The sequence below is a fragment of the Sciurus vulgaris genome (genome assembly GCF_902686455.1).
Source record: "Sciurus vulgaris genome assembly, chromosome: 3".
In the NCBI taxonomy this organism is placed as follows: Eukaryota; Metazoa; Chordata; class Mammalia; order Rodentia; family Sciuridae; genus Sciurus; species Sciurus vulgaris.
This window is the reverse complement of record NC_136463.1, coordinates 155,216,704-155,230,005: the sequence shown is the minus strand read 5'-3', so window position 1 is coordinate 155,230,005 and position 13,302 is coordinate 155,216,704. Positions and strand designations below refer to the sequence as shown.

The 13,302-nt window shown below is 32.5% G+C and overlaps 1 protein-coding gene across 2 annotated transcripts in view; it reads right to left on the bottom strand.

The window, feature by feature from the left end:
• Nucleotides 1–13,302, bottom strand: part of BMPR2 (bone morphogenetic protein receptor type 2) — a 161,502-nt gene that overhangs the window by 19,899 nt on the left and 128,301 nt on the right. For both annotated transcript variants that reach the window (XM_079130572.1, XM_079130573.1), the window contains exons 6-9: nucleotides 11,895–12,125; nucleotides 10,638–10,752; nucleotides 6,283–6,443; nucleotides 5,493–5,640 (exon numbers count right to left, since the gene is read on the bottom strand). In XM_079130572.1, coding sequence (XP_078986698.1) covers nucleotides 5,493–5,640; nucleotides 6,283–6,443; nucleotides 10,638–10,752; nucleotides 11,895–12,125 — 655 coding nt within the window. The remainder of the gene's footprint in view (nucleotides 1–5,492; nucleotides 5,641–6,282; nucleotides 6,444–10,637; nucleotides 10,753–11,894; nucleotides 12,126–13,302) is intronic.

Genomic DNA, 13,302 nt, shown 5'->3' with positions numbered 1-13,302 from the left:
TATACCTCTAGCCCTGGACAGTTTTTAAAAAAAATTTTTGTAGATATAGATGGACACAATACATTTGTTTTATTTATTTATTTTTATGTGGTGCTGAGGATTGAACCTAGTGTCTCACACTCGCCAGACAAGTGCTCTACCACTGAGCCACAATGCTAACCCTTTCCTTTTTCTTTTTGAGACAGGGTCTTGCTAACTTGCCCATATATATATATTTTTTAATACTTTTTAAATTGTCAATGGACCTTTATTTTACTTATTTATATATGGTGCTGAGAATCGAACCCAGTGCCTCATGCATACTAGGAAAGTGCTCTACCACTCAGTCACAACACCAGCCCTTTCCTTTTACTTTTTGAGATAGGGTTTTGCTAACTTGCCCATGTTGATGTTGAACTCCTAGACTCAGGTGATTCTCCTGTCTCAGCCTCCTGAGTGTGGGGATTACAAGTGTACACCACTGCGCCTAACTTAGTGAAAATGTTCATAAAATTAAATTTATTAATAAACATACTGTACTATACAAAAGACCCCCAGGACTGACACTTAGAAAACCCAATGATCTAGTGGAAATCTTGGCAAAGAACCAAGAGAACTAGACTTTTCCTGGCTCCTCATCCCTGTCCCGCCCTATTGAAATGACAGAATAAATTAAGAAGGAAGAATGCCAAGATGGGGGTTAGGGCACTTAGGTTCTAATCTTGGCTGCATCACTACTTCTGAAAAGTCATTTAACTATTCTGTTCCAGTCTTCCTGTCAGCAAAATGGCAATGTCTGCTCTCCTTATCTTACTTGCAAGGAGATAATACGTAGTTACAATGACCTAGATGGAAAAAAATATGTTATAAAACATTTGTTTTATGTTTCTTTTTTTAAATATATACATCTATTTCAATTGTAGATGGACAACCTTTATTTAATTAATTTATTTTTATGCAGTGCTGAGGATCGAATTCAGTGCCTTACACATGCTAGTATAGGCAAGTGGTCTACCACTGAGCTACAATCCCAGATCCCTATTTTATGTTTTTATTTGACTCTTCAAAACAATCCATAAATTCCTTCAACAGTATTAAAAAAGATTTTCCAAGGTTAATTCTATTAATTCTATAATTTCTATAATCTATACATACAGCAGAGCCCAAGTTATTAGAATATGGTGCTACCTATAAATACAAGTAATATTTTTCCATACTATAAACTTGAAGCAATATTTAGTTCTGACCAATTACCATCAACACAACTTGAGATAAATCTGCTTAATCATGCCTGTTAGCATATCACTTTTTTCCTTGAAATCTCATATTATAAAACCTAATCTATGACATCTGTGCACTGTAATATATTTACTAGTATATGTCTCTGAGATACACTCAGAACACATACAAATATATTTCAAGTGTTATTTATTAGTTGCTATTCTTCAAATATTGGTTTAGAAAAATAATTAAAAATTCATAATTCTATTTATTTGTTTTAATTAGGTCCAAATTATAACTAGAAAACTTGCTAAAAGAGATTGATGTGCAATCTTATATGAATGCAATGACATTAAAAATTATCAAAGAAATCAGGTGTGGTGGTGCATACTTGTGAAACCCAGTTATTTGGTAGGTTGAAGCAGGAAGATTGCAAGTTGGAAGCTAGCCTGGGCAACCTGGTAAGACCAGCCTTAAAATAAAATTAAAAAGGGCTTGGGATATATCTCAGATGTACAATACTGGGTTCAAGCCCCAAGACCAGAAAGAAAAAAAGAAAGAAAGAAAGAATTAGCAAATAAATAAAAATCTACTAAATCTTCATGGTTCTTTGTTTAGGGCTAAATTAATGTAAGCATGAAAATGAATGTAATGACAAACCTGTTGTGGGAGATAATAGCCTTACTGGATTTCCTTAAAACTTTATAATCACTGAATTGCTCAAGGGAAGTTTTACAATTTCATGTTCTCTCAAAGCATCCAAAACAGATCAAGTATTCAACACTATACCATACCATTCTCTGCTTCTTCACCCATTTGCTAATTATATCCCTACCAGTTATAGACTTTTTTAGTTCCCTTCTTAAATGATACATATTCGTTTTCTTCCTTTTACTTTCTCTTATTCTTTCTTCCTTCCCCTTCTCCTTTATTTAAACTTTGTAGTGTTTCACTCTTCCTTTATAATAAGGACACATAATTCATTTATTTTACTAATATTTTATATATAGAGGCATCCTTCATTACATAATGTTTCCCTTTACTAATAAAGTATATACTACATTTTGAGGTATATTATAAAAAGTTTAAATGTTTTATTAGTATTTAATAATTATTATATGCTATTTTCTAGGTTTATGAATGCATTTATGTGATCCTTTTTCTTTCAACTTCCACTTCATTTCATTTGTTAAATTTTTCAAAAGTGCCCTGTATAACCTACCTGTGCTTTCTTAACAGTTTTCTTCCTATAGCCCCTACAATGATTGCTGTCTTCTTTATTCCACAGAAACGTCTCTAAGAATGCCAATGATCTCCTCCCATTCAACTTCAAAGACCATTCCTCCATTCTATTTCCTCTTGACCTTTGAATTACATTTATTGTCATAAATCTTAGTTTTTAAAGATTTCTAACAATGACTTCTAAAAGATACTAGGCTTTTTGTTTTTAAATTATTTTTTGATCATTTATCTTCTTAATTAATCTAATTGGTGAGGGAATGCCCCACTTATCCAATCTTTAATAACCAATTTTTCTCTCTTCTCATTTATTCTGTTTAAGTGGGTACATGTACTCATACATTCTGTCTGTCTGTCTCTCTCTCTCTGATGCTAGGAAACCCATGCTAACTAGGCAAGCACTCTACCACTGAGTTACTTTAATCTTAATTTTCTCAATATCTTTTTTATTAAGTTTTTTAAAAATAAATTCTTCAGTTGTCTATCAATACCCATCCAAACATCTCCACAATTAAATCAACCTTCCAATATAAACCACGATCTATTCCTAAATTCTTGGCTGCTATCCTATTTCTCAGACCTCTCAATAATTCTCAATTCCTCTGACTCCCAATCTTCTAATAACTAATGCAGCTTTCTCTGCACTTGCTGTCAGATGTGCTACTCCTTCACCATTTCCATAGTGAGATTTTAATAGGGTATCTTTAAAAATTTTTTTAAGTTATAGATGGACAGAATACCTTTATTTTATTTATTTATTTTTATGTGGTGTTGAGGCTCAAACCCAGGGCCTCGCATGTGCTAGGTAACACTACCGCTGAGCTATAGCCCCAAATCATGTAATAGGGTATCTTAATGCAATTCTGTTCTTATTAATTTTACTTTTCACTATTTTTACACAGAATTTAGCATTTGAACTATTTTCTGGAACCATTTAAAAATGTATAGTTCTGTGGCACTAATTACATCCACATGATTCTGCAAACATCATCATCTACCTCTAGAACTATTTCCATCTCTCTAAACTGAAATTCTGTACCTGTTAAACAATAATCCCCATTTCTTTTTTCAATTTTTAACCACTTCTTTCTATTTTAACTCATCCTACATATTTGCTAAAATAATTTTGTGCAACCAGACCTAATTCTTTCCCCATCAAACACTGGATACTGCTTTTTCTTTACATTTTTTTGTAGTTGTAGATGGACAGAACGCCTTTATTTTATTTGTTTATTTTTATGTGGTGCTAAGGATTGAACCCAGTGCCTCACACATGGTAGCTGTAGCTACCACTAAGCTATAGCTCCAGCCCCTGATACTGCTGTTTTTTTAATGTTTGTGTGGTGCTGGAGATTCAACACAAGGCCTTGCACATGCAAGGTGAGCCCGTCTACCATTAAACTACAATCTCAGCCCCTGATAGCATTCTTTGTTGTTTATAAGATCAAAAGCAATAGTCATTCTTTGAACACAGTAATTTTTAAAAAAATTATGTTGCTGGTAACAGTGTATTAATGCTGATGAAAGAATCATTTTAGTCATTCTTTGAAACTAAAATACTAGAATGTTAAAAAAAAAAAAACAAACCTGTGCCCAAATTGTAACAACAGAATCCTTGTGATATGATGAAAATTACTGCTATTTTCATAAAAATGCTTCAAATGAGTCTGGAATATACTTCTAGTGACTCAAGAAGCCGAGGTAGAAGGATCCTTAAGTTTGATTTCAGCCTGGGCAAATTAGTGAGACTCTGTCTCAAAATAAAAATATGAAGTGCTAGAGATATAATATATTATATATATATTATATGTCTAAAATATATATGTATATATATATGTATATGTACATACATATATACACACACACACTTCTGGGTAGTAACTGAATGACCTATAGTTAAATAACCATTAATTCCATTTCACTATCTTTTAGAATTAGACTGATTTTTAATGCTTAATGCTTTTAAAGCAAAAATAACTCAACCCTACTATTAATTTGTTTTTCAAAATATTTTTTGTTGTTGAGGGACCTTTATTTCATTTATTTATTTATATGCAGTGCTAAGAATCAAACTCAGTGCCTCACAGATACTAGGCAAGCACTCTACCACTGAGCTACAACTCCAGCCCCTATTTTATTTTTATTAAACAGTTCTACTTCATAAATTTGTCCAATGCTTATTCTCTTTTCTATACTTTTCATTGTGTTATTCTTATAAGACTGCATATCAAAACTTTTTGTACAGTATCCAAATGAATACAACATACAGATTGATAAAGTTTTTTTTAAGTTGTTGATGAACCTTTATTTAATTTTTTAATTTATGTGTGGTGCTGAGAATCAAACCCAGTGTCTCACACATGCCAGGCAAGTGCTCTACCACTGAGCCACAACCCCAGTCCCCTGATAAAGTTTTTATATAATAATAGTGATGTAAAATTCTAACAAGGGGAGAAAAAATATAAATCCCTTTGACTATTTCAAGTAAACCTCAAAGAAGCAATCACATTAAATGAATAGTCTTCCACTGAAAGAAGACAGAGGAAGAGAAGAAGTTCAGAAAGAGAAAGGAAAATGGAAAGAGAATATGGTAAGGAGAAAATTAAGAACGGAGGGAGGGAGGTGAAAGATAGGAAAAAAAGGGAAAATGAAGAAAGGAAAAGGAAAATATGTTCACAAATAACCCATTGCTTGTAGTTCCTTATAAATGTCAATTCAAGAAACAAATATAGCTTATCTCAATGTTCAGAGAGTTCATTAGGAAAAAGATGACATGTAAAGAATCATAAACCAAACTAAAAACAGAAAAACTATTACTGGCAATTAATTCAAATTGTACTCAGATGAAAACTTGTAGTCTTTAAAAAAAAAAAGGTCACAATTCACATCCTTCTTCTAATAATGTCTCTGAACACTAAATGACAATGAACTAAAGCTTTAAACAAAAGTAAAAAAAGATTCTTCCATAAAAACTGAGTTATTTAATATAAGTGAGACAGAGATATAACCATTTCACTTCAAAATATATATCAACTTATGACAGCAGTTCTTACCTGGAAAGAGGTCTGTACATCTCATAAATATTTCCCAATAGATTAGTCCAAGTGCATACATGTCTACTTGTTTCAAAGCTGATTCACAGTCCCTCAGGTTCACAGCTCCTTCTAGCACTTCTGGTGCCATATATCTAATTGTGCCAACCTGAAAAATTAGAGTGACATTTTTCAGAAATAGAATGTGGTGTTATTTGACCCTAAGCACGTCACCAAAAATTTGTATAACTTATTTATCTCTACTGTGCCCTTCCTAAATAATTGAACTGTGGTAAATTCATTTTAGCAAATGCTATTCGTCAATCAAAAAGAATAAGCTAGACATTCCCATGTATATCAATTTTAAAAATCTAAGGCATAGTGAGAAAATTATAAAACATTATGTATGCCATTTAACATTTTTAATATTCACAAAAATACACGTATGTATGTGTGTGTGTGTGTGTGTGTGTGTGTGTGTGTGTGTGTATGTGAATGTAGAGAAAAGGTTCAGGAAGGGTATGTTTAACATTGTACTGGTGAACTGTCTTATCTCAAAATCAGTATCTTTACTCTTGCTTCAAAAATCAAATCTTGCATACTTCTTCCTAATGTTTGTCAAAATAAGTTGGAATAACAGTGATTTTCAAAATGAACTGATAAACTTTAAAAGGGTCTTTATGCAATGTTTATTTGGTATTTCTTAATTTTATAATTCCTAATATTCTCTAACTGGAAGTTAATAAGGACAATTGTCCTGAGCATTATAATTTCAAGGTATGTTAGTGTGATGCTTTTTGTATACATTCACCTCACTTATGGCTGCATTATCTTCCTCCCCTGGGCGCACCAGTCTATTTCCAGTCAGCCTCATGGACAACCCAAAGTCACTAATAACACAGGTTCCATCATTTTTCACCAGGACATTTCTGCTGTTTAAATCTCGGTGGGAAATTGCAGGCTTATAATGATCTGTTTGGATAATTTAAAATATTTATTAATACTTAAATAGAAATACTGGGTATGAAATGAACAGGCAAGCAATAGAAACTATATAAATATAAAAGATGTTATTTTTCTGCCCATTAGTTTTCTAATTAAAAAAGGGCACAAGAAACCAAAATTTCAACTCACTCATCACTATTTTCTAATATATGTTAAAACACAACTCGTTGCATGTATAGGTAATTAAGCATTAAACATTCAGCTTAATCTAAAAATAAACATGCTGCTGCTTCTAATTCTAAAACATTTTTTTTCTCTTCACTTCTACGGCAGCAAAAGGAGGCAATACAAATTGGCATAAACACCAAAAAAGTCTGCCTGTCTAAAACAAAAACAAAGATCAGTAAAAAACTAATGTGGTTCTAAAATTTTTTACATAAGTTTTACAGTGTTTTTCTATAGCTTAAGGGGTCCAACCTGTCACAGCACAACCCAGTTCTGCCTAAGGTTTTGCCATGTCTTTGAGCCTATCTCAGCTCTTCAAATCTAACTAGAAATAATTTACAACAGATCAGGAGAACAAGTAGAGGAGCTGGTATCTTCAAGCAAGTTATGAAAACTTGTTCTTTGATTTTACAGAAGCAAAGCAGTGTTATACTGATTCTATTTCTAAACCTTAACACTAGGCCATAAGCTCCATGAAAGCAAAAAGAGAACATATTATCTAAACTTAAAAGGCCTGGCACAGAGTAAACAGTAAATTCTTACTGACTGAAAGAATGAAGTTAACCTAAGCCTATCATCTAAAACATTAAATTTTTTCTCTATAAATAAAGATACCTTATGTAAGCCTTATATTAAATAAAACCATAGCTCTATAGCACAATTCCTGAAATTTAAAATATCTCCCTAGGTATAGAAAAAAATAGAGAAATTAGAATCAAGTCTATAACAAGCTTATTGAGTAACTGCATTTAGATTCAGTATATATTACTCTCATTAGTAAGCATTTAAATGCAATTTAATCAACAGTGAAACTACAGAGGATGATTTCTTTGATATAAAAAAGCAACAGAACCTTTTGAAGAAAAAAAGGAGTTAAATTCTTCATCTAAGAGTTGATTTCTTTCTCATTTTCTTCTTTTCCCACTTTCTATTCCAATTTCCCACAGCTTCTATTTAACTTGGCTTCTACTCAATTCCTGTAATAACTACATCTCTTACTCTAGATAAAACTATAATAATGGCATAATCTTGAGCTAATATTTATATAGGAAAATTTATTGAAACATTGGAAAATGTATCAAATCAATAATAAGATCAAATCAATAAGGATCTCATACTTCAGGGAAAACTAAGTTAATGAGGGAGAATATGTGACAAGTTATTTCCTGCTATTACTAAAAAGGAAAAAGAAAAGATAGGGAAGGGAGTAAGAGAAAAAGGCAGTGAGGAAGACAGAAGAAAAGAGAAGAGGAGAAGAGAGAACTCAACACCAAAGCAAAGGGTAGAACAACAGATTATCCTTTTCGGATGACTTTCCCCTTCTAAGTTCCCCTAAGTATTCATTTTAATCTTTTTGAGTGTTTAAGCCAGGGGCAGAACATACAATGCTTGTGCCCTGGGCAAAGGAAAGTGTAATAAGATGCTGCTTTAAATATATTTGTATATGTATATATATGTTTGTATTTATATCTATTGTATATACTTATATATTTTATAATTTATAAAACATGCATTATAAAATGTTACAAAATCACATACATTTTTTAATCCTGAACAAAAAATTGTCTTGTGGACACACACACACACACACACACACACACACAGACACACACACATATATATACAGAGCAAAGGGCCCAGAAGGATAAACATAGACTGCTTAGTAATTTTCTTGTGAAGTCTGAATAATCTATATATATTTTTTGTATGTTAGATTTTTGTTGGGTAACAAGCATGCATTGCTATTATCATAATGAAAAAATTCACAGAGAAAACTTATTACAAATAAACAGGTTAAAGTCCTTATTCTGAAGCAACAAATAACTGAAATAATAATAACTATTATTTCTTACTAATGAATTTCTACTCTAAGCAACAAAATTATATCTGAAGATACTGGGAAGAAGAGAATTCTCTGAAAGAACACTTTAAATGTTTTAAAATATTATAGTATACTTGGGAACACTTTTAAACAATAGATTTAAATAGCAATAACACATATTACATGAAGTTTTGAAAAAATTAACTAGTTATAATATTAGCTAATGTTTGAGAGTAAAAGCTCTTTAAAAAATTTCAGCCAACGTTTGGCTTAAAACCTTGCTGAATCATGCAAAGCTTGAAAGAGGAATTAGGATGGTATTTTAAGTTCTGTGCTAAGCCCAGGTTTTAAAAGGGGTTGCAATATTTAAGAGCAAGGGAACACACAGCCTGATGGTTAATGTGCTAAAGCACTAAAGCAAGTGCATCAAGTTGCTGACACAGACAATAACATAGGTCAATTCTGTACTCAGGAAAAGAGAGATGTCTAGATAAATGAACTAATAAATTATTCAAGGAAAATTATTTATATATGAAGCATCCACTAGAAAAGATGATCTGTGCTATTATACAATGGAACAAAGATCTAAGAAGCTGGTACATTAAAGTTTTCTTCATTAAAGAGGTCAGGGAGACTGAAAAACAATGTCAGGGTTACAGTTTGACAAGAAAATGTGCTAGGGAATGAAAACATGAGAAAGTGCAGAGACAGAATTATCACAGCCAGGCTAATTTAGGGATTCCTGTGATGTGAGATATATATTGAAAAAAAGTAAAAAAGAAAGTGTATTAAAAAGAGATGCTTTCAACAACTAGCAAAAATGTGTATGAAAGCTGAGGAAGGCTAGTTGTGACAAGGAATAGAATACACTTCTGAAACACTGGCAAAGACTGACATCTGCCATGTATTCTCCCTTTCCTACTTGGTAGTAGAAGCCAACATTATCTGAGGCAGCAACTAACTCAGTAAAAAACAAACAAGCAAACAAAAAAACCAATATTTCAGCTTCTTTTGAAGCTAAGAGTGGACTAGTTCTGAGAAACAAAACATAACAGCAGAGATAACGGAGATAGAAGGGAACAATTCCATTTACCTCCTCTCCTTTTTTTTTTTTTCCTGCCTAGGATACAGCATGAAAGATAATGAGATAACTTTGAAAACGAAAGCTACCTATAAAGCACTGTATGCAAAGAAACAGAGGTGCCACAGGCCCTGATAGTCTCATGGTGCTACCAAACCAATCGTAGATGGTCTCTAGATTGTTTTTGTATTTTTTTTTTTTTTTTTTTTTTTTTTTTGGTGCTGGGGATTGAACCCAGGGCTTCATGCATGCTAAGCTAGTATCTATCACTGAGCTGCACCCTTAGCCCTTTAGATTCTTAAATCAGAAAGAAAAAGTTTCTCTTTTATTGAAACCTCTGTTATTCCCACTTCCCATTCTCACAGATTTATCCAAACCTCATTCTAATTAAGAGAAGCACTGACATAAAAATACACATTTAGGTATACTAAACATCAGCCTACTGAGTAGAGACCTATGGGATAACAAAACAAAAGAAGTCATTATGCATTTAGTTCATTTAAATAAACAGGATACAAGGAAAATATAGCCTAGTTAAGAAATTCTTTTTTTTTTTGGTGGTGCGGGGGATTGAACCCAGGGCCTTGTGCTTGCAAGGCAAGCACTCTACCAACTGAGTTATATCCCCAGCCCCCAGAAATTCTTAACCTAAGGTCCACAAATAGACTTTAAGGTGTCTGAAAACCCCATAGAATTTTTTTTAAAAAAGTTTTCCTTTTCTTCTTTCTTCCCCCCTTCCCTCCTTCCTCTCTCTTTCTCTCTCTTTCTGCTGTGCTGGGAATCAAACCTAGCTCATTGTGCATCATGCCAGGCAAACACTCTACCACAAAGCTCTATAACCAGCCGAAAAGAAAATTTTTGTGAGTATTCTCACATGGGCATTTTTAGAGCTTTAATCAAATTCTTAATGGAATCCATGACCACTCTAAATAGTCTTTAAGTTCTTTTTCTTATTCTTTCATTTCAAATATGTTCCTCATGCTAAATATTTCAAACAACTGGTTAATAATAAATGCCTTATAAATCATACTTTGAAGACATGATTAAAATTTGGAACCCATATGTGTTATTCATCTCTTATTCACTATCTTACCTCCTCGTGGTAATTCTGTGTGAAGATAAGCCAGTCCTCTAGTCACAGAATGAGCCAGACGGCAAGAGCTTACCCAGTCACTTGTATGGAGACACAAATACTTGCACAGAGATCCCTATACAGAGGAAAAAAATGTACAAAAAAATTGAAATGAATTTATTTTAACATTAAGAGTAAATCAGCAACCTTATTAAGGTTTTGCATAGGCTAAAATTCTATGCAGATTTAATGAACTGTATTACAGAATCTTGAAAGAGGTAGTAAGACATTTCTATGTGAAGAAAGAAGAGGAAAGAATTTAAACATCAATTTTTATGTCTCCAAAATTTTAATTATGAATGATTATTTCCTTTTAAATTCTTTGTTCTATCAAATTAACTTGAAAAAATATCTTTTACTAGTACAAACTATAAATGGTTTATAGTGGGAAAATATAAGAATTTTGTAAATATGTATATAATGTGTCCTCTGTATGTGCAGGTTCTAAATTCATAATTTTGACCAACCCAGATAAAAAAATATTCAGGGACTGTGGGTTATGGTTCAGTTGTACCTAACATGCATGATGAGGCTTTGAGTAGACCCCTAGCACCACAAAAAAGAAAAATTAAAAAAAAACTGCCTCTGTACTGAACATGTACACACTATTTTTTCTTGTCATTATTCCCTAAACAATACGAAAAACAACTATTAACATGGTATTTATTGTGTAAGTAATCTAGAAATGAAGTGCATGGGTTATATGTTAAAAAAAAAAAAACAAAAAAACAACTACTCATCATTTTATAATCAGGACTTGAACATCTGCAGATTTTGGTATGTTTCCAGGGGTGTGGGGCAGTTTAGGGAGAAGGTGGTTCTGGAACCAATCCCCCCAGGATACTGAGGGGTGACTCTCTGTATCTGTATTACTCAAAATATTTATCTACAAACTACTACTAGTCTCTGATGAGATAAGGAGCTTACAGCAGAATGAATGACAATCAAAGCACTGTTTCCTTCATTGAGAAAATCTGGCTACAGAAAGAGAAAAGAATAAAAAAGAAAGGGGAGAGGGAGAATGAGAGAATTAGAGAGGGAGAGTGAATAAACAGTATAATTAGTGATGTATTTAATTCAAATTATGGAACAAGATCCTATCTCACCGCAGACCATTAATAACCAATTTGTAAACTAGCAATGCTATTATGGTGGTCTTCCTGAAAGTCTGATTGACAGCTAATATCAATGACAGTTTATTTCTTCTGAAGAACTTACATTGGGATAATACTCCATCACAAGCAAATACTCCATGCGTCCATCTGCAGTGACTCTCTCATCTCCCACTATAAAACGAGCAATGTTGTCATGTTCCATCAAAGGCACTCTGTAAATGTTTTTTTCATTGATAAAATTCTGACGGTTTGCAAAAGAAAACACTTTTACAGCAACTGGACGCTCATCCAAGGAACCTTTATATACTGCTCCATATCGACCCCGGCCAATCAGCTGCAAATTTGTTTTTAAGAAGGCAAAGTATTAATTCATATCAAAATTAAACAATCAAACTTACTAAATAATAAAGCACAAATCCATATAGTATGCCACACATCTCTATTGCTAATAGTTTACTCCATTATCAAGAAACTACTGACGTCCATATCTGGTATGATGAAAGAAGTTCCTACCCTACCTAGCCGTCTCACAGATAAGAACTGGAAACTCTGGACAAAAATAAAAACAAACAAATAAACAAAAGATCTAAAGGCACCGGAGAAAAAAGAAAAGGAGGTAGACTCTAAGAGGCCTCAAGGTTTAAAAGAGAAAAATGGTATAGAGTGATCTCCCTGTTTTTGATTTTTAGCTTGATGTAAGGTTAAATCAGCTCTGGGCAGTAGAGTTAAAATGGTGAGGGAAAAATCTATAATCTTTCCAGACCAGAGAACATAATCTGGGGCAACTACAGCTTCTGCAAAGTGATGACATAACTCTGAAAATGATGAATGCATGGGACAGTCTCTAGCTAAAGATAAAATAGCTGAACCAAGATTTGAGTTTCTGTGCAAGAGACAAGTTCATAGTATGTACTGTTTACTAAAACGAATAACAAAAATCAGCATGCTTTTGAAGAACATGATAGATATAGTCCAGGTCTCTAAAAAAAAAAATATTCACAATATTTGGGGTGCAATAAAAAACTACTCAATGTTCAAAGAACCAGCAAAATGGATCCTATTCTCTTCATTTTTTTGGCTTCTGGGGATTTTTCTCATTTTTTATTGAAAGGGGTTGAGAATTTATCATCATTTATTTAAGAACATTTGTTACATATCATTATTTCCAGGTTAAAACTTCACATGCAGACTGTCCTTTACAAAGGTTGTATAAAAATATAATTAAATCAGCAATGTTTGGTAGTTTTTTTCACTCAATCCTGGATAATATTCCATGTTATAATTGGTATTTCTTTCAGTCTAGTAAACTGCACATCTTATTACCCAGTTATTAGCCATATTTATTTTTCTGAACTGTTAGTTCATCTCTTCTGTCCATTTTTATGGACTGTTTCTTTCAAATTGATTTTTAACAGTTATTTATCAATTTTTTCTTATATGTTGAAATATTTTTTCAAATTTGGTTTTTTAATTTTGTTTACTATATTTTTATCCAAAAAGAATATTATTAA